Genomic DNA, 18,740 nt, shown 5'->3' on the forward strand with positions numbered 1-18,740 from the left:
GCACCTTCTCCTGAGCCAGCTTCGTCGTCTGGGGCGAAGAGGACCGTCGGAGACATGTCACAAAGCCCTGCAGAGCGTCGGAGATCCGTGTATGACTGGCAGGTGGCAACTCGGCCTAACTCTCCAAGTAAGCTGGCGTGGTGGCAGAACCACAACAAAACCCAACTGGACGACAGGGGTGCCGCTCACAGCATGGGGACAAATGGTCCAACTGAAGTGAGTTGTGCGTCGCTCTTCCTGTCCTGTCTTACCGCTAACATAGGCCAACTGCAGTGTGCATGCTCTTGCCACAGGAACGGTTCCTTGTGTGGTGATGGAACTAACAACAGATGGCATCATTTTACAGTGGACAAGACGGCATTTCAAATGATGCGATAGACGGATGGCTTGGTAGAGTGATGATGCTCGAAACCACGTGGTTTGCGATTCGTTACTTTGGCTCGCTGGGTCCGTACTGGTTGTCGCTGGAGACACTCCTGGGGAAGTTGGCAATCACGGCAGGAGATTGTGTTTTTTTGGTCGCGGGACGCTTGTCTTGGGCGGGGGCATCGGTGACGTACGTTGTAGGCCGGTTCGCGCTAGATGGCTGGCAGCTATCATGTAATAGAAAGGGAGGCGCCTTGATCTAGAGCCCCGACTACACTGGGAGCTGCAGAGGCAGTTGAGAGTCGCCATATAGTGCCTACAGACCTTTCCTGGCCCAGCGGTGCAGCGCCAACAGTGTTGTCCAAGGGGGGCTCGGCCGGAGTGGACAAGCCTTCGAAAGGCTGGTTAGTCGCATCGGCCGCGCTACAGTTCGTGTTGAAGTCAGGAGATCCGTCCCCCATGGTGTCAAAAGTTGGCTCCTGGAAAGAGAATGACATCAGGCTGGTGACGGACTCACGGAGGCCACTGGGCCGAGACGGCGAAGGCAACGTCTGATGCAACTCCTGCTGGTGACGAAGCAGTAGATCATGGCGAGCGAAGCATCGCGCACATTCGTGGCGCTGGAATGGTTTGGCTCCGGTGTGCAAGCGCCCTTGCCGTTCTTGATGCTCCACGCGGCCAAACGAGCGATGGCAAACCGGGCAGATGTATGGTCGCGGCTTGTCAGTTTTGGGGAAGGACTAGAGCTGTCCATGCTTAGCCCATTGATACTGCCAGGCAATTGCGAACGAGACGCCGCTGTAATATGACGGCGCCCTCGAATGAAGCAAGCGTCGATGAAAGAGCGACCGCAACGCGGGCCATGGCATAAGGCGCTGGAGAGCCCTGTTTTGAGTTTTGGTACATTCATCATTCAATGCCCACGATCCAGTGATGAGAATTACTGGGGAGTCTCGCATCCCAGAATCGACTATGCTGCGAGAGCTGCCCAGTTTAGTGGCGCTTATTGGTATTGAAATGAATAGGTGCTCTCGTGTGTGCAGTGGTCATATCAGTCGTCAAGTTGGAAAGATTCAACAACTTGACAAGGCCGCTGTGACACTCGGTAAATCTACCAGTTGGTAGCAATACTCTTAGCGCATTCTATAGTCATGACGGAACGTGGTGATGAAAGAGGGAAATCGGGTGGAAGATTTTAGGGGGGGCACGGGCGTTTTATATAGGCACCCGCCGGCGAACGTTGTGCTGACCCAACTCCAGGGGTGTGTCGGCACAACCCTGAACAGTAGTAATTGTCACATAAAGCATGCGGTTCCCATAAGTTCGTGAGGTGAAGTATTTACATCGGACGAATATGATACAGCTATATGACTCGAGCTCACCCTCTTGGAGGCCTCTCTCTTCTACACACGCAACTATAAGAGCAGCAGGTCGCTTCCACTAGAATAGAGAATACAAGAACGTCCAGTCCTCTGAGTCTCCACCTACCTTTGCATCCGTTGTGTGCGATAGTAATGAGAGGCGTGGTGATGGAAGGAAATTCGTGAAGGGGTTGGGGGCGCCTCGGGCGACAAATCCGTTCGTCAGCCACACCATGTCTACTACCACAGACGGATCCAAGTTCTATTGTTTGCAGCGTGGAAATATTATCCTCCACGAGGAACAGTTAATTGCGTAGCTTGAATCAGTCAAAGGGGTTCTCGGCTGCACAAGCAGCTATGGAAGTAGGATTAACTAACAGTCGAGGGAGTCGGAATGAAGCTCAAAACACCCCTTTCGTTCGGTGCCATATTGATGCTCTCTGCACTACTGGTACGGTACCTCCTGGAACACTTTTGCCCTCGTAGCCCTTTTACGTTCGCACATTAATACAGTCCTCATGATTCTCCTTCTTACCGAAACTTAATACGGCAGAAGGCGTTGATGTGGGAGGCCGCTTACGGGAGCTTCGGCGTACGCGTTTCGGTGGAGACTCTAGCTCCTCGTCATCAGAGATGGTCTCCCATTTGACCGCCGCCTCCGTAAGCTAGGCTTCTTCTGCAACCAGCCTGCCGCACAACTGTCTGCTTGCCCGGTCCAAGGGTATTCGCCTTGTTATTGGACTTTCTGCCTGTGCCGGTCTTGCCGGCCGCTACCCGACCTCCATTGCATTCTCGGTCTGATCGCTCGTAACGCCCTCAACGCTCTACACGCAGCATTTCGATTTGATATTAGAATCTGAGAGGGTTTTGACCCTGGAGCGCTGAGTTTTGTACACTGACGAGATATTGCTCGATGAGAGACAGGCTATACCAATTTTCGACTCGTGCCTGACCTTGCCCTCCCTGAACTGTAGACCAGCAGTTCAACGTCATCGCCTTATCAACATGAATTTCGCCTGTGATTAGGTTTACCCAAGATTCGTTTCGAATGCCTTTGATGCGACCATCAATCTGCCACGTCTGGGCGCCGACCGCCGAGCGTATGAACATGGACGGTCGCCCAGCGATTGCGTTGTTGGGGTCCCAGACGAAATACATGCATTTCCAGCCGACCGCAATGATGAGAAATATCGTTCGGTTTGGATGTGCTGTCTGCAGCCGTGTCACCGACTCGCCCAGGACCCTTTTCCATCCGGAGGGGCTATCCTCGTTGGCGGCTTTGCATTCTATCCAGAGAAAATCTCTTGAAGAAAATTGTGGCAGCTGATGCTGTGATATTTGACCCGCAGTCAGCTTGATGACGATGAGATCCGGCTTAGTCGAGGAAAGAGAGCTCGCGAAACCCCGATATGCTTCTCGATCGATAGCCCATCGCGGATCTGTTGGTGTTGGGGCTTCCTGAGGAAAGTACATGTAGCAGATTGCCGCCCAAGCATGCCAGACCACGTCTTCGTAGTTGTAACCAGATCCGTGTCTGTACACTTCAACGATTTTTGCGTAAGCTGTCGTATTTGGGTCCCAGAAATGCCGAAGGCCGGGAATACCAAAGGCTTGTAGGTTCTGCTGTGCTTGCTGAGACTGCCTAAGATTCGAAACTTAGCAACAAGTATTGAAACGGTGTGGGGAGGAGAATCGAACATACGCTGCCATTTTGGTTGTCTAAAAGGGGATTGTGACTATTGGGGAGCAAGTGAGTCCAGGGAATTTATAATCAGAACAGCGCTTTTGATATAAACCCACATTCGTTATTACTTAGAGCCTCATAGGAACGGCATGACATTAGATATTAATAGAAAGGGCTCGGCGGTCACTTTGGCGCTTCGGCCACGATGCTACCGGGGGAGGCCGTCGTCGTAACGCGAACCCCGCTTCCGCCCCTGAGTACGTAACCAATGCAACAAGTAAATCGCTCTATGGGGTTCTGTCCAATCAAAAGTCCGTACCACGACATTGTATCTACTTATCATTGGCCAGGTTGCCGCAAGGTGGGCAGGAAGGAGTGGTTCTCGCTTCAATGCATGCAGCCTTAGCAGTGCCTCACAGTGACGGTAGGAATAGCGCTCTCTATTGGCTGATGTGTTCTAGTGGCGGGGTTACTTGCTTCAGTCGGGCACGCCGGTGGCGTGATTACTGTATTAACCCGCACGGTGTTTTGGCGTCCAATGACCAGCGCTAATGCATAAAACATCTAAAGGAGCCGCCCGCCCACCCCAACCTAATTTTTATTTCCCCACCCATTCGTCGTTTTCCAGTTTCCTTCCACCGCATGGGCAAACTGTTTCCTCTCAGCAGATAACTGCAACATATCAGCTATGTTTCAAGACAGCAACGGCGTGTGGTGGAGTGACGATCGAACACACTACAACACTGGGTCCGGATGGGTTCAAAATAACAGCGTTAGTAGCACTACAACTACAACACAACAGATTCCAACAGCTGCGCGATATGGATCAAACCAACACGGCGTCAGTCCCGAATCGCATCCCTCAGCAAGCTCAGGTATTCAGCTTGGATCCCCTGAAGCTCGACCCTTGGAAGCTACCATGTCCGCCTTGTTCGGACAGTCCTCTCCAACAGCTTATCAACAGCCTCAGCCGCCCAACGGGCTCTTTGGAATGGACAGGCAGACACCGGGCATGCCGCCCGTTCCACAAACCTCCCTTGACCCGGCATTTCGAGATGCGGCCAGAAGGGATCGGTTTATTGCAGCTTTTGTTTCTGCCCACGACAAGTCAAATCGAGGAGCCCAATAACGTCTTGCGCGTGGCGTCCTCGACCGCGGCTGGGTGGTGTCCGACTCCTCTCATGTTGTCTGGGCTGGAAGTTGCCCTCAAAAACAGACTGGTTCAGGAAGAAAATAGCTCCTGTTTTGGTGAGGACCCGAGGCTATCTCGAAGGAGACGAGCACCATAAGACGATGAGGAAGAGAGATGAAGTCTCGCTCGCCCACAGGGGAAGCCCATGAAGGGCAAAGGTCCAGAATTCAAAACAAACCAAGACTCGTCTACTCCCCAGACGCCAAGAGGCAAAGGAGGAAGACATTTGAAAACGCGTGGACATAAATTGAGGTGAGGTAAGCGCTGTAAGGCATTACTTACGTCCACGTGTCATGGTATTTCATGAGTGCGTGCAGCTCACGACGGGGGTCCTTGGAGTTCTGTCTCGCGACATCTAGGGCTGATTTTTCGTTATGTCCGTTCTTTGACGTTTCTAGGAGTACTGCAATGTCTTGGTTCTCAATACTGTCACGGGCTGGGTCCATCAATACTAAGGCCCGCAGCCTCGAGCTCCTCCTTTCCCCTCAGCTTTAGATAGACAACACACAGGCACCTGCTTGTTGAAGAAACTCCGGGCCAGCCTTTCACAAATACTACATGCTCTTGATCACCTGTATCTGATTATGCTCGGATCCTGTTCGGACGCGGCTCCACGCGCTGAGCACGGGCCTGCAGCTCTCTCGTTACTCCTTCCGTCTTCCCCGAGGCGACGCAGCTTTTCTATGCCGGGTACACGACGAATACACGGCGGCTCCGATGTCATACCGTCGAGTGCAGGACGGAGCAGCCACTAGCAGCTCGTTCCCTGGATGTGAGAAAGGGAAGGGGGGTCAGTCCTCCAATGGCCTCAGGACGCCAGGCGGCCGTCGGCCAGGGTGCGGCCCAGCCGGTGCAGCGGGCTGATCGTGTATGCAAAAGGCGTGTCAACGGATGATCACTGTCCCCGCCGGGGCTGCCTGCAGGCCATCGTCAGAGCCACGGAAGCGAGTGCATGGACAAAAGAATTCCTCAGCTGCTTGGCCTGCAGACTGGCCACTTGCAGCGCGTCGTAGTGTGTCATAACCTAATTGGCCCGACTTCATGCTGTTGGTTCAAAGTCAGGTCTCATGATCCCGATAGCTGCAGGAAGCAGCCCAAAAGGTCGAGCTTGGGTTCGTCGACGCACCTCTTTTTACGCAGGATCAGCAGCGGTTTCGATGGCGGGGGGAGGATCGCCCCATTTCGCAACTCTTCCGTCACATGGAAGATCTCGGTCTAAATCGGACCGTGTCCGTTCAGATACCCTCTCGCCATTTTCTAGAGGAGTCCTCCAAGAGTAAAACGCTTCGAGAAGTCCGGGAGAGGTTCCTCAAACAAAGGCCGACGGACAACCCCTGGAACCTTCTTGATCTCCAGAGCCCGTTGCCTCCGACTCTACCATCTTTCTTGGAAGGAGACAATTGCCAGCTTCTCCTCCGAGTGCGTGATGCCATTCTGATGGGCAGCAGCGCCCAAGGATAGCAGCGTCTGGAAAGATTGGGCGACATGGCGCAACGTCATAGAATGGGCACTCCTGGCGGAAGGAGGGCATAGTACGGCGCCGCATATGGATAGCCATGGTTTTTCAACCTGGATTACGGCGCAAGAAGGGCAGATCGGCTTCGGATGGTTGTCCCGCCCAAGTGAACAGGACGAAGACGCATGGATGTCTACTCCACACGGTTACACTGGGGGCCAATGGAGACACGTCGTGCTCTCGCCAGGGCAAACGGTGTTCTTCCCATCCGGCACGATCCATTTTGTTTTTAGGTGCGAGGAGTACAAACATTTGCGCTGGGTGGTCACATCCTTCAGTGGTCTGGCCTTGAACGATGGCTTCATGTGGTCATCAGTCAAACGAAGAACCTCGAAATTACGAATGAGGACATGGTGTCGAGTGCGCCGGTGTATGTTCATGCGGTTAAGACACTAATTTCCAATAGGGTGCACGCTGGCAGGAGGAGGAGTTGGGCGGTCGCAATGCAGTTAACAGATTCTTCACCTTAGTGAAGGTAGAGAGCTATCATATTTTCCCCATATTGATGATCGCTAGGCTGATGCTGGCCAGGAATTCGACAGTACTGTCGCGAAAAGCTCGCGTACCACGAAATGAACATGGCATCTTCGCCTTCGGCGCAGACCGCAATTCCCGCCGACAGCAGTCAGGTCGAGCCTTGGGCGAGGCATTATTGTTTCCTGGTGTTCTTACCCCGGAATAGTTGCTTGGTAGGTAGAATGGTGAATTGGGCTTTGTTGACTTAAAGCCGTCGAAGCTATGCTGTAATATTTTCTTGATAACTTTAACCCCCGCTGATTGCGTCCCTGATTCCACGCGGGAGTCACTATTCGCGCCAAATTAGTGATGGATTCGAACCTTCTAGGTGACAGCGTCACCTATGCTGCCTGAGTGGCGACATCACTATCCCGACTACACCTTGACGGCCCGATGCGGAAGAGCGAAGTAGCGTCCGCCCACAGACGACCAGCCTCTGATGATGACATGAACAGCGAGACCGAGTCCGGCTTGGGATTTGCGAACACTCCGCCAAGTTCACTTGCGCAGGAATCGGCTGGAAACTTATTCGCCTTGCCTCACCGCGGCGCTCTGGCCCTTTCGGCCGTTGGAGAACTTCGCGACGAACTTACAGCACATGGGCCAAGCCATCGACATCCAAATCGCGAGAATTTGAACTCGATCTCGAGCGCACTGAACCACCAGCGCGCTCTCTACGCGGCAGGCGCATATCAGGAGCCAGGGTCGCTGCAGCAATGCTTGAGTTCAAGGGACGACTTGGACGAGCCACCATCACCTCGCCCGCTTCTTGCACCTTCTCCTGAGCCAGCTTCGTCGTCTGGGGCGAAGAGGACCGTCGGAGACATGTCACAAAGCCCTGCAGAGCGTCGGAGATCCGTGTATGACTGGCAGGTGGCAACTCGGCCTAACTCTCCAAGTAAGCTGGCGTGGTGGCAGAACCACAACAAAACCCAACTGGACGACAGGGGTGCCGCTCACAGCATGGGGACAAATGGTCCAACTGAAGTGAGTTGTGCGTCGCTCTTCCTGTCCTGTCTTACCGCTAACATAGGCCAACTGCAGTGTGCATGCTCTTGCCACAGGAACGGTTCCTTGTGTGGTGATGGAACTAACAACAGATGGCATCATTTTACAGTGGACAAGACGGCATTTCAAATGATGCGATAGAGGGATGGCTTGGTAGAGCGATGATGCTCGAAACCACGTGGTTTGCGATTCGTTCCTTTGGCTCGCTGGTTCCGTACTGGTTGTGAGTCTCGCGTCCCAGAATCGACTATGCTGCGTGAGCGGCCCAGTTTAGTGGCGCTTATTGGTATTGAAATGAACAGGTGCTCTTTTGTGTGCAGTGGTCATATCAGTCGTCAAGTTGGAAAGATTCAACAACTTGACAAGGCCGCTGTGACACTCGGTCAATCTACCAGTTGGTAGCAATACTCTTAGCGCATTCTATAGTCATGACGGAACGTGGTGATGAAGAGGGAAATTGGGTGGAAGATTTTAGGGGGGCCACGGGCGCTTTATATAGGCACCCGCCGGCGAACGTTGTGCTGACCCAACTCCAGAGGTGTGTCGGCACAGCCCGAGGACGCTTCGTAGATACCACTACCATAAAATAGTGGTCGGGTAAGACGCCGCCGAGCCCACAGGGCTCTTTTGTATCCACCGGACTTCAATTAGCATTTCGTGCAGCGCCTCTTGCTGCTCTTCGCTCTCCATCCGAATATCCCTCACTACCTAGCTCTTGGCCAATTCCGCCATTTTGTTTGCTCTCTCCTCATCCTTTATAACTTGTTCCGCTCGGGTCAGAGCGCTCGCAGTCCTTCGATCTCCTGGCCCACGTGGCCAGATGTCTCGATGGTCTTCTAGAGGTATATCGCTGTGTTCACGCTTCCGGTCCAGTCGTCGGTGCACTGCCCTCCTTCGGGCTTGTCGGTCGTGCCGCAGGCCCGCTATTGCAATATGCTTCTTCGCCGATGTCGTCGTCAAAGTGTCCGCCAAAGTTTCTTGGGTTCCTTGAACCCTTTCAATTGGTCGTTTGGCCCGTACTGTCCGCTTCGGTGAGGTCGTGGCTGCCTGACAATTTTCGTCGGGCGCGGCGGGTAGTTCCATCGCGTATGGCAAGGCGGCGACTTCGCCAATTGCATATGGCTCGGAATTGCCTCAGGGCCGTAAGACGAGCAATAATTCCACACACATCAATACGGACTTGGCCAAAGTGACCGGTGGGCCTGACCTCTGTCGCAGTCTCACCGGGAAGGACCTCTCATCTACCTACCATCCTTCCCCCACCTTTGGCTCACCCCCCCCCTTCAGCTCAGGTAAACGACACTAGCCTCACCAAAAATCTCAAACTTGAACTGCATGTATTCCGATGAAATATTATGATAGGTACATGAAAACTATCTCATTTGAAAGAGCATCGAACAAATTACTCGCTTCTGGTCTTTTGATCACGCGACCCCGCCGGGTGGTACGCTGAGGAGACTCAGGTACCCTGACTTCAATCATCGAAGCCTCCGTATCCGCCTCCTTCTCTGATGAGCCGCAATCCACCACAACAACCCTTTTTGGACTCCCAGCTCTTGATACAGACTCTCCAGCCGCCAGCGCTTCTGCGAGACCTATGAAGCGTCTATTTGGGTTAGGAACGACCCTTCTCTTTCTTCCTCTCTTGAGCCTGTCCACTTCCTCATCCAGCCTGGCAATTGTGACGGCCTAGCACCGTCACACCCCCCTTGCATACATGACCCACATGTTGTTGGGCCAACGGCCCACACGTACGGAAGGCATATTTAGGGAGAGGACACCCAGTTGTATTGTTCGGTTCTCCTTTCTCTTCTTCAGAGCAGAATCTTCGTAATAGAGTCCACAGCCTTCTGGCTCAGTCCGTGACCGTCACACTATTCTGCTCTCAACCACGCCATCGCTGCCGAGCGATTCATAAAAACGCCACGACTTTACCCCATGCCAAGACTGCGCTCGGCCGGCCCACTTGAACAGGACACGGCCCTCCATAGATCGCAGCTCCCACGACCCGTCTTACCAAGCATCGAAGACCAAGACCAAGACCAAGACCAAGACCAAGACCAAGACCAAGACCAAGACCAAGACCAAGATCAAGACCAAGACCAAGACCAAGGCCAAGACCAAGATCAAGACCGAGATCAAGACCGAGATCAAGACCAAAGAAACAGTTCAGGGACCATCGAATCGCACATAACCATCCAGGAAGGACAGGGACCTAAAATGGCTGACAGCACCAATCAGGAGGGCAGCAGCGGCTTGTTCACCGAATTGTCTCCCGAGCAGAGACAGCAATTAACCGACCACATCAGCCGAGAAGTGGCCCGTTTGGTCGCCCAAGTACGAGTGACCGAGCCAAGAGACAGCCAATATGGTGAAGATGAAGTCAGCACACCAGGCCAACGGGAAGGAACAGCCTTTGACGACCGCGAAGAATTCCGGCCGTCAGGATATGCGGCCCTTTTAGCCTTCCGGAGATATGAGTCGATGGATGGCACCAACCCAAACTATAGAGAGGGACGGAAACGTCGGGGAGAGAAACCCACCATGTTCTCCGGCGAAGGGACTCCCTCGTTTGAAAGCTGGATTAAGCAAGTAGAGGGCAAGTTCGAGGAGGACAACGATACTTTCGCCTCTGAGAAGACGCGGATCAACTTCGTGATTACGCGTCTCGAGGGCGCCGCGTATAAGACCGTAGAAGGACGCCACCACTCGCTGACTCGGCCTTTCACAACATTGGCCGAACTAATCCAGGTCCTCCAGACAGCGCACACAAACCCAAACAAAGGCGCCGACGCCCGCGCCCAGCTGCGTGTCTGCAAATACGATTGGAAGAAGGACTTCAATATTTTCTTGGGGGAATTCAACTCCATGTACGAGGCGGCGGGGTACCAACCTTCAATGCAGAAACAGACCCTGTGGGACTCTCTTCCTGCGCCGATCAACCAAGCGGTGGTCGAGAGGGTCTACGATACGAAAGTGCGCTACGAGGACTTCTGTGAGTCAGCACAGCACCAGGTGTTCGTGGCCCGCCACAACTTTTCCGAAGCGCAAAAGAAGCGCAACCACTCTAGTAGTAGTGGTAGCCGAGGGGTTCGGAACAATGGCGGCAACCGTAACAATGCCCGGGGTCGCCACCGGGAACAAACTGACAACGAAGGGGCTAGCCGGGAAGCTGGAGGGAACCGTATCTCCGAGGAAGAGAGGGAACGTCGCCGCATCAATAACCTGTGCTACCGGTGCGGAGAATCTGGGCATATCGCCCCATTCTGTCGCACCCGCAACAACAACACCCGGAAAGGCAGCCACGAAGACCGTGGAGAGCAGGCGGCCCCAGTCAGCGCAGCGACAACCAACACCGCCACGGGCAAGGGCAAAGTTTGCGACCCAGACTCGAGCAGTTCGGAGTCGGAAAACGAGTAGGCCAGGACAAAGTCTCGTTCCTGGCCGACTTGGTGTCTGTGATTGGAGCGGCGGATTTGGACAGACTCATAGGGGGCAAACAGCTGACAATCTCATCTCACCTTAAATTGAACAACATGTCTATTCTCATTCGTGCCCTTGCAGACACCGGAGCGAGTATGTATCTCGCCATTAACCATAGGTTAGCGAGAAGAGCGGTCTCACAACTTGGGGCCCAGAGGAAGAGGCTTGATCAGCCAATTCACCTAAAGGATTACGCGGGAGTCAAGCACAAACACCCGATCAAGGAGGTTCTTTTTATGGACTTCGAGATTGATGGACGACTCCTAAAGAACTTACCATTCTTGGTCGTCCGGATGGACTACGACATCATCATTGGCAGGAAATGGTTTGAACAACACAGGGTCGCCGTTGCGCCTGGACTCAGGAAACTTCTCTGGTCATCAGGACGGGAAGGCGCGACGAGATTATCGGGCCGAAGACGAGACAGTCTGGGGAAGCCGTCCTGGCGAAACCCAACGATTCCAACCATGCGAGTCGACGCCGATAATCCGCAGCAAATCCGCGCTGTTTCCGGTACGGAGCCTATCCAAGGAAGGGGGAAAACGGACGACCAAGAGGACGTCATCCGTGACTGTGGTCGTCTTGCTACCGACCAGCGTCCGGCCGGCCAGGAGAGCAATGCCGGCGGGCCGCCAACGTGTTCGGCACAAGCGCAAGCCCCAAGAATTCATGAACTAGCGTCTCCAGGAGCAAAGGGGACCCAAGTCGACCAGAGTCAATTGCCGCAGGATGGACCACCCCACGACCATAGAGCTACTTTCAGTCATGGCTTTTGGTTCGTTCCAGAGTGCTCTCGCGTGCAACTGCAGTGTCGTCTTTCCCCTGGCTCGCCGTTACTTGCCTTGATCAAGGCTTGCGAATCAGAACGACACGTGAATATTATCGTGGGGTGAGACCAGTCTCATAGAGTCATTTCAGAACCCCTTGTCATGTCAAAAGCATTCATCCGATGTTCTGGCCTTCGCGGTTCCTCTCAAACGGGCCTTCGAGGTCCCTGTTTCAGTGGGGCGCCTTCCAGCTGCAAACGCGGACGTTCGCCATATTATGGGATTAGAGCCACTGTGGTGACCGGTATTGGCTTTGCGAAACGATACGTAACTGGCGTCAGTCCGCTGAAGTTGCCCCAGCTGCTTGTTCATGCCAGGGCCTCTTCTGGACTTGCACGCACACCCACACTTGATCTGCTCGTGAGGAACCGGACGATGCAGCAGCGCGAGGGACGCCCCGTGAATCGGCCGGCTGTCCACACTCCCGTCCACATGCCGCAGTGGCCGGGCATGTCCACAATGTTGCTTACCTACCTGAATATATACGCAGGCGGACGCGATGGACTGCAGCCCTGAGCATGGCTGAAATGCACGTTGGCACGGCTCCGTAACGGGACGACGGAGCTTGATAGACTATATTGGACAATTGCCCTTCTAGTCGTCATTGGCGTGGGCCACTAATGATCCGTTCTCGGCGGACTTTCTGGAGAGCTAGCGGACGTGAGGCCTTTTCTTTTCTCATGGCCCCTACTAGACCTGCGTCTGCATCCGAGATGTCAAGGATTGGACGGCATACACCCCTGCCACTGCATCGCACAAGCTCCACATCAGCGATCTGCCAGGTCAGGAACCGGACGACGCTGTCCACGCGAAGAATTGGACGAAACAGCACCCGTGCTACAGTATCTTATCTGTCTACCAGCCCCGCATGACGACCTTTCTTGTCCAGTTTTGGGCGAGGCGGGCCTAGAGAAACTGCATCTAACCATACCCCGATGATCTGATCAGCTCGTCAGGAACCGGAGGACACGGTAGCGAGAGACACCACGTAACGACGTCCAGAAATTGGCATTTGGCTTTGGCTAAATGTCTATATACTCCATTATCAACAGGGGTGGGCCATTCCCGCAATGGCGCAACACGCCCCGGCTTCACAACAGGACTAGGCGTGCCGCCGTGCAATAACTGCACCTCACAGCGGCAACTTTTGCCGTGGAGACGCCATGGGCGTGCCTGTCTGTACGATAGTTGCACACCCCACAACGGCCACTTGTGGCCATCACCCATCACTTCCGAAAGGGGAGGCGAGGGGTTGGGGTTGGTTGAGTCACAGCGACGACTGTCCCCTTCTTGCCGTTCAGGGCTTATACCATCCTTACCCCCCCCTTTTGCTCCGCAAAAATGTTGCCGCTCCATACAAATTGGACCAACTTCACTTATACAGAATCTACTCAATTTTAAAGCTTTTGACGAGTAGCCACCTGTAGCAGGTATAAAATGACCGAACTTACATTTACGAAGTCAGCTGGTCACCCCAGGTGTCGTGGTCCGTGATACCCTGGCATCGAAAAATGGCATTTCGACCCCTAATCTCCTCCTGCCTCCTTTGCTTTCCACTCTTGCTCATCCTCCACCACCTGTCACAAATGGCTCCAAAAAGGCCTCGTTCGTTCTATACAGAGAACGTGATGGCTGAGGCAATCCTAGATGTCACTGATAACGGTCTGTCGCAGCGCCAGGCTTCTCAGAAATGGGGGATACCCCAGAGTACTATTTCCAGCAGAATACGAGGTCGGTCGGCATTAACCGACCAGGAACAGCCTGAAAAACACTTATCCAGAGACCAGGAGGCCAACTTGGTTGCCTGGAGTCTTCGCCAAGAATATCTGGGTTACGCTCCGTCCCAGAGTCAAATCCGCGCCTGCATTGTTGCCGTTCTGAAACAGCAAGGCTGCGACTCAAGATTGGGACGTCATTGGATAGAAAAGTTCATTCAACGTCATCCGGAACTTAGAAGAAAGGCCGGTAGGCGTCAGAAAGCCAACAGATTCGACTCATTTACTCCCAAAGCCGTGCACTGGTACTTTGACATCAGGGAGAAAGAGTACGGGTGGATCAAGCCAGAGAACACGGTGAATGTTGATGAAGGGGGGATTATGTCGGGCTTTGGTATGCAATGAACGCTCCATAGGCAATATAAGCTAATTCGATCTCTTTTGCTAGGTCTAGACAGTCTGGTGCTTGGAAGTTCAGATCCCAAACGGAAGACTCTTCTCAAGGGACCCCAGTCCCGCAGTTGGACCACTTTTATAGAGGCCATCACCGCCGACGGGCGCGCCTTGACTCCAGGCATCATATCTAAGGGTAAAGTCCTCCAGAATGGTAGCGAAAAATCGATGGCGCAGTAAATTTGAACACCCGTTTGATAGAATGACGAGGGCCTGGACGGCCAAAGTGCCCCAACGCGTCCTGCAGGGGCTGGGTCGCTACGGGTAGCGATAGTGGCCTGTAGACAAGGTATGCATCCGCTAAGGGTCGCTATAGCTCCAGTGTGTCAGGGCTAGAAAATGCTTCAACTCATCGCAACCTCGCAACCGACATGATGTAGGACATTAGACAGGGTGCATTCTGATCGCACGAGCACAGGCTATCCAGTTGAACGGTTTTTCTCGTCGTCGGTGCCTGCTTTCGCGCTTTATGGCGCTCCGAAGATGACATCAACCCGGCAGAGGTGATGTCAAGGGCAAGCGGGTAACCTTAATCGGCGGTAATCAGCGGGGTAATCCGCTGACCGCCCACCAAAACCAGACCTGTGACATCCACTTGATGTCTCTCTCCCTCGCGCTCTCTCTCCATATGATCAACGGTCCTTTTATAACCTTACTTGCCCCCACCCCACTGGCCACGTCAGCCCTCAGCTCCAAGCCTCTCCAGCCTCCTCCCAGCCTCCTCCTTTCTCCTCTTGACTTTTGGCAGACTCTCAGGCTTAGGGTCTAAGTTCGCAGACCCTTCTTCTCGACAGCTAACCCTTCCTGTAACTTCCGGTAGCTGCGCGCGGTGCGGGGGTACCCCGCATATGGCTGTTGTCCCTTACCCGCATGGTGTTCGACTCCCGCGCCTGGTTTCCAGGAATCCCGGCGGAGCCGCGATCCCTGAGGGGGTGTGTCGGGAACAGTCATTGGATATGTGTCAATTGCAGCGCACCTGTTGGAGCGCGTTCCACTTTTGCCTGCATGGCGCGGTGGTCTTCGCGACATAATGAAAGTTGTAAAGGTGAGCGATTTACGAAGTACTGAGGCGGGAGTGATCGTAAGGTCTAGGTTCTTGACCGCTCTTTCTGCAGCCCCAATGTATTTTCGACAATAGCCGGCCGTGCATCATCAGCCTGGGTGTGCCTTTTCCACTGCATGTGCATGGATGATGGATGCGCCGAGCTAACATAACTGGCAGAGATCTCCCCGCTGCACTGGCGACGCAGGTTTCAGACGTGGTGGCCACCTATTCGCCAGTTATTACTCGCAGTTCTAGTAGCCATATAAGCACAACGATTGCCCCGTAACTGGGCAATGTATCCCTAGTCTACTCCGTACTCGACCACAACGCTTGACCTCGATCCTGCCTAATTACCAACAAGCCTATTAGCTCATAAGATGGCCGTCATTGAAATTACCTCAGCGGAGCAGTTTGAGGAGATCATTCGCGCGAATCCTAAGGTGGCTGTCGACTTTATGGCTACCTGGTGCGGTCCATGTCGCCTCATCAGCCCCGTATTTAAGCAGCTCTCGGAACAGTATAAGGATATTGTGTTTCTCTCCGTCGACGTGGACAAGGTCGCGCCAGTCGCCCAGAAGTACAGTGTCCGCGCAATGCCGACGTTTATCATGTTTAAGGACGGAGAAAAGTTTGACGACATTATGGGTGCTAACAAAGTTGGCCTCGAGGATAAGATTAGGGGGTTTGCTGCATAAAACTGCTATTGCAGTGCCGTCCACTGGATTTTGCTTAACAAAAGGCGACGGTAGGCTAAGGTTAGGGTTTATAAGCAACGTGTCGCTCATCATCATCAGAGGTGCTCTTGAGCTCCTCGAGCTTTCCGCTTGGTTGGATTTAGACTCTCTGTTGTCCGCACCTGCGGACTGGAAAGGATGAGACAACGATCTATTGATGCCTGCCTATCTAACTACAGATGGGATGATGATCCGAGTCTATATAGACTCAGGCGATGGAGTCGCCGTATCCATGGAACCTTCTAGATCCGGCTGGAGTCCTCCAACACTATCTAAAACTAGTAAAAATCAGTCTTGTCTACAAAGACGGCCCCGGCAAGAGTCTTGTTTCGAGATACGCGCGGGATACGGCGAGGCAACGACTTCCCCCGACCCCGCACCTGGTCGTAGCCACCTTCGCTAGGCAACCAAGACACCATTAAGATGACTTAAGGCAACTTCGGACGACTCGAAGGCCTTGATCAGATCCATGCTAACAGTCGGATCTCGCGCCGATACGGGTGGGGAGCAATGAGGGACCAAAATTTGTCAACGTTAGTAGAAATACCTTCTGAAAGATGTGTACGTGGGCTACGTAAGTTCTGGGTTTAGGTCACCGTACTCATTGACGATTATTAGGCGCCCTCGCCGCTTATCTTCTGTCCTTTTTCCCCTGTCACACCATTCTTTTTGCCTCGCGGTGACAAACAGTCCAAACGAGATAGAATCGAAATCGTACCCTGATGCCCCACATTGCACGCGACGCCGAAGCGCTTCAAGACAAACACCGCTCCGTCAAAAGTGTGAGTCACGCTTTCTGAGTCTATGTTCTGAACCTTCTTGTGGTTGTAGCACCGCATGGCTTCTCTTGAACGTAGGTTTAGGCACCGTCGGGACCTGTTTTGCGGCCGGCCACTAAAGAACTTGGAGTCGCGCCAAGTGTGCAGTCAGCATGCTGCCTGTACAGTAAGTACTATGCATTTATTGTACAGTACTGCATCAACTTCAGCGCAAAATTATGTCTTCATGTGCACCATAATTCGGCACTGAGGCAAGGATTGGTCTACAGCATGGCGGGATTGGGGCGCTGCGACCGGTTGGCGCTGTATAATCCCCCGCCGCCTTGCCTTCCGTATTTCGTGCTTGGACCACTTGTTTGCAAGATGCCCGTACAAGTGTCGTATAATATCAATTCTGCCTGAAGTGATTATTCATAAGGTGACAATATTTTCTCGTAACGCCCCTTTTTCCTGCTAGGTATCAGCTACTGCGTAATTATTGATGAACCTTCTATTCGTGTATAAAGAGCTGCACAATTCCACACATTGTGTCACTCTTTTACATCATTCATCAATTTGCTGATGCTATTCTGGTCCCTTTTCCTGTCCGCTGTCTCGTGCGACCTGTGGGACATAAGTGCCTATTGGGTTTAAACAATCGAAGGAGGCTGAGAGTCTCTTTGGCCATGTGAGTGAAGGCAAGAAGCTCTGCCTCAGTGGAGGAAGTAGTGACAGTGGCTTGCTTCGTAGCGTTCCACCAAATTGGACCATTAAAGAGAGTGATGAGGCATCCTTGAGAGGATTTCCTCGAGTCAGGGTTATCCGCGAAAGCAGCATCGGTAGCAATCCGGATTTCCTTCGGCTTGGTGAGAAGTTGGAGCTCGTTGAAACTTCCTGAAAACTCAAGCGCTAAGAATCGTGTTGCAAAAAGATACTCAAGCACCTGATAAATGATATCATGATGCTTGGAAGAAGGGTTCATCATGTGTTCAGCAAGTTTGCTGACACCAAAGGAAATGTCGGGTCGGGTTGATATCGCCACAAAATTGATCGATCCCGTTTTCTGTTGAAACAGATTCACGCTTTCAGGAGTGGCCTGTCCGTCGTGAGGTTGAAGAGAATTTCCGGGCAGCGGATTGCCTCGGAAGAGAGGTTTCTTGGTGATTCCATACTGGGTTGCAATCTTGTCGATGTACGAATCTTGGCAAAGCCAAACCTTGCGGGCATCTCGGTCTCGAATGACTCGGATCCCAAGGAACCAGGAGACTTCACCCTGGTCGGTGAGTTCATAGTGGCTTTGTAGCTGTGTGATTAGATGATTGACATTATCCTCGTTCTTCTTCCGATAAAGAATCGAGATATCATCCACAAAGAAGAAAATGATGCACCAGTCGTTCACCTGGATGCATGGTTCATCAGAACAGGTCTTGAGGCCTAGTTCTTCAAAGGTGGCAGTGAGTTCCTTCTGCCAGAGCAAGGGTGATCTTCGTAGACCATACAGGGCTCGGAGAAGTTTGAGAACCCAGCCAAAACGTTTAAATCCATCGGGGAATTCAACGTACACGAGTTCATCTAACTCGGCGTTCACAAAAGCGTTCACAGCATCAAGGTGCCGCGATTCGAGGTCGAATTTGCACATCAGGGCCATCATTATGCGAAAGTTGCGCGCGGCCAGCGTCGCGGCATATGTGTCCCTGCTATCGGTTTCCTGTAAGTCTCCGCGAACGCAGAGGCGGGACTTGAACTTGGTCAGATAGCCATGCTTGTTGAATTTGTACTTGAAAGCCCAAGTGAGGGGAAGGGGTCTTCCAGCTGTCGGATCTATCTGATCGCGCCGAACGGGTTTGAAGGTGCCTCGGGAAAAGAGTGCATCAACTTCGGTTTTGCCAGCAAGTATAAACTGGTCTCCAAAGGGGTGAGAGTCGAGTTCTCTCCAGGATCGTGGTTCAGGGGGAAGGCTCCGCTTGTGGAGTCGTTCCTCCCTTGCTGCTCGGAATGCAGAGTGAAAGGAAGCTGAGGGATGTGACTTTTCCCTCGCTTGAATGCGAGCTGAGCGTCTGATCGGTTCTTGAGGAGTCTTGC

The 18,740-nt window shown here is 53.1% G+C and overlaps 4 protein-coding genes across 4 annotated transcripts; 3 read left to right on the forward strand and 1 right to left on the reverse strand.

Annotated features, from left to right (window-relative positions):
• Positions 1-430: 430 nt before the first annotated feature.
• Positions 431-3,437, reverse strand: HRG_01306 (uncharacterized protein; the record flags this gene model as incomplete). The annotated part of the gene is made up of 5 exons (XM_044859777.1): positions 431-578; positions 691-845; positions 884-1,085; positions 2,716-3,369; positions 3,430-3,437. 5 exons carry the CDS (start codon positions 3,435-3,437, stop codon positions 431-433), a joined length of 1,167 nt encoding a protein of 388 aa, XP_044726177.1.
• Positions 3,438-9,581: 6,144 nt separating this feature from the next.
• Positions 9,582-11,063, forward strand: HRG_01307 (uncharacterized protein; the record flags this gene model as incomplete). Its single annotated transcript, XM_044859778.1, has 1 exon — positions 9,582-11,063. One exon carries the CDS (start codon positions 9,582-9,584, stop codon positions 11,061-11,063), a length of 1,482 nt encoding a protein of 493 aa, XP_044726178.1.
• A 2,580-nt stretch (positions 11,064-13,643) lies between these two features.
• HRG_01308 (tc5 transposase DNA-binding domain-containing protein) lies at positions 13,644-14,301 on the forward strand (the record flags this gene model as incomplete). The annotated part of the gene is made up of 3 exons (XM_044859779.1): positions 13,644-13,684; positions 13,734-14,062; positions 14,117-14,301. The coding sequence occupies 3 exons, from the start codon at positions 13,644-13,646 to the stop codon at positions 14,299-14,301; spliced, it is 555 nt and encodes a 184-aa protein (XP_044726179.1).
• Positions 14,302-15,543: 1,242 nt separating this feature from the next.
• HRG_01309 (thioredoxin domain-containing protein) lies at positions 15,544-15,861 on the forward strand (the record flags this gene model as incomplete). Its single annotated transcript, XM_044859780.1, has 1 exon — positions 15,544-15,861. One exon carries the CDS (start codon positions 15,544-15,546, stop codon positions 15,859-15,861), a length of 318 nt encoding a protein of 105 aa, XP_044726180.1.
• Between the last annotated feature and the right edge of the window lie 2,879 nt (positions 15,862-18,740).

Source organism: Hirsutella rhossiliensis (assembly GCF_020360975.1).
Source record: "Hirsutella rhossiliensis strain HR02 chromosome Unknown scaffold00001, whole genome shotgun sequence".
In the NCBI taxonomy this organism is placed as follows: Eukaryota; Fungi; Ascomycota; class Sordariomycetes; order Hypocreales; family Ophiocordycipitaceae; genus Hirsutella; species Hirsutella rhossiliensis.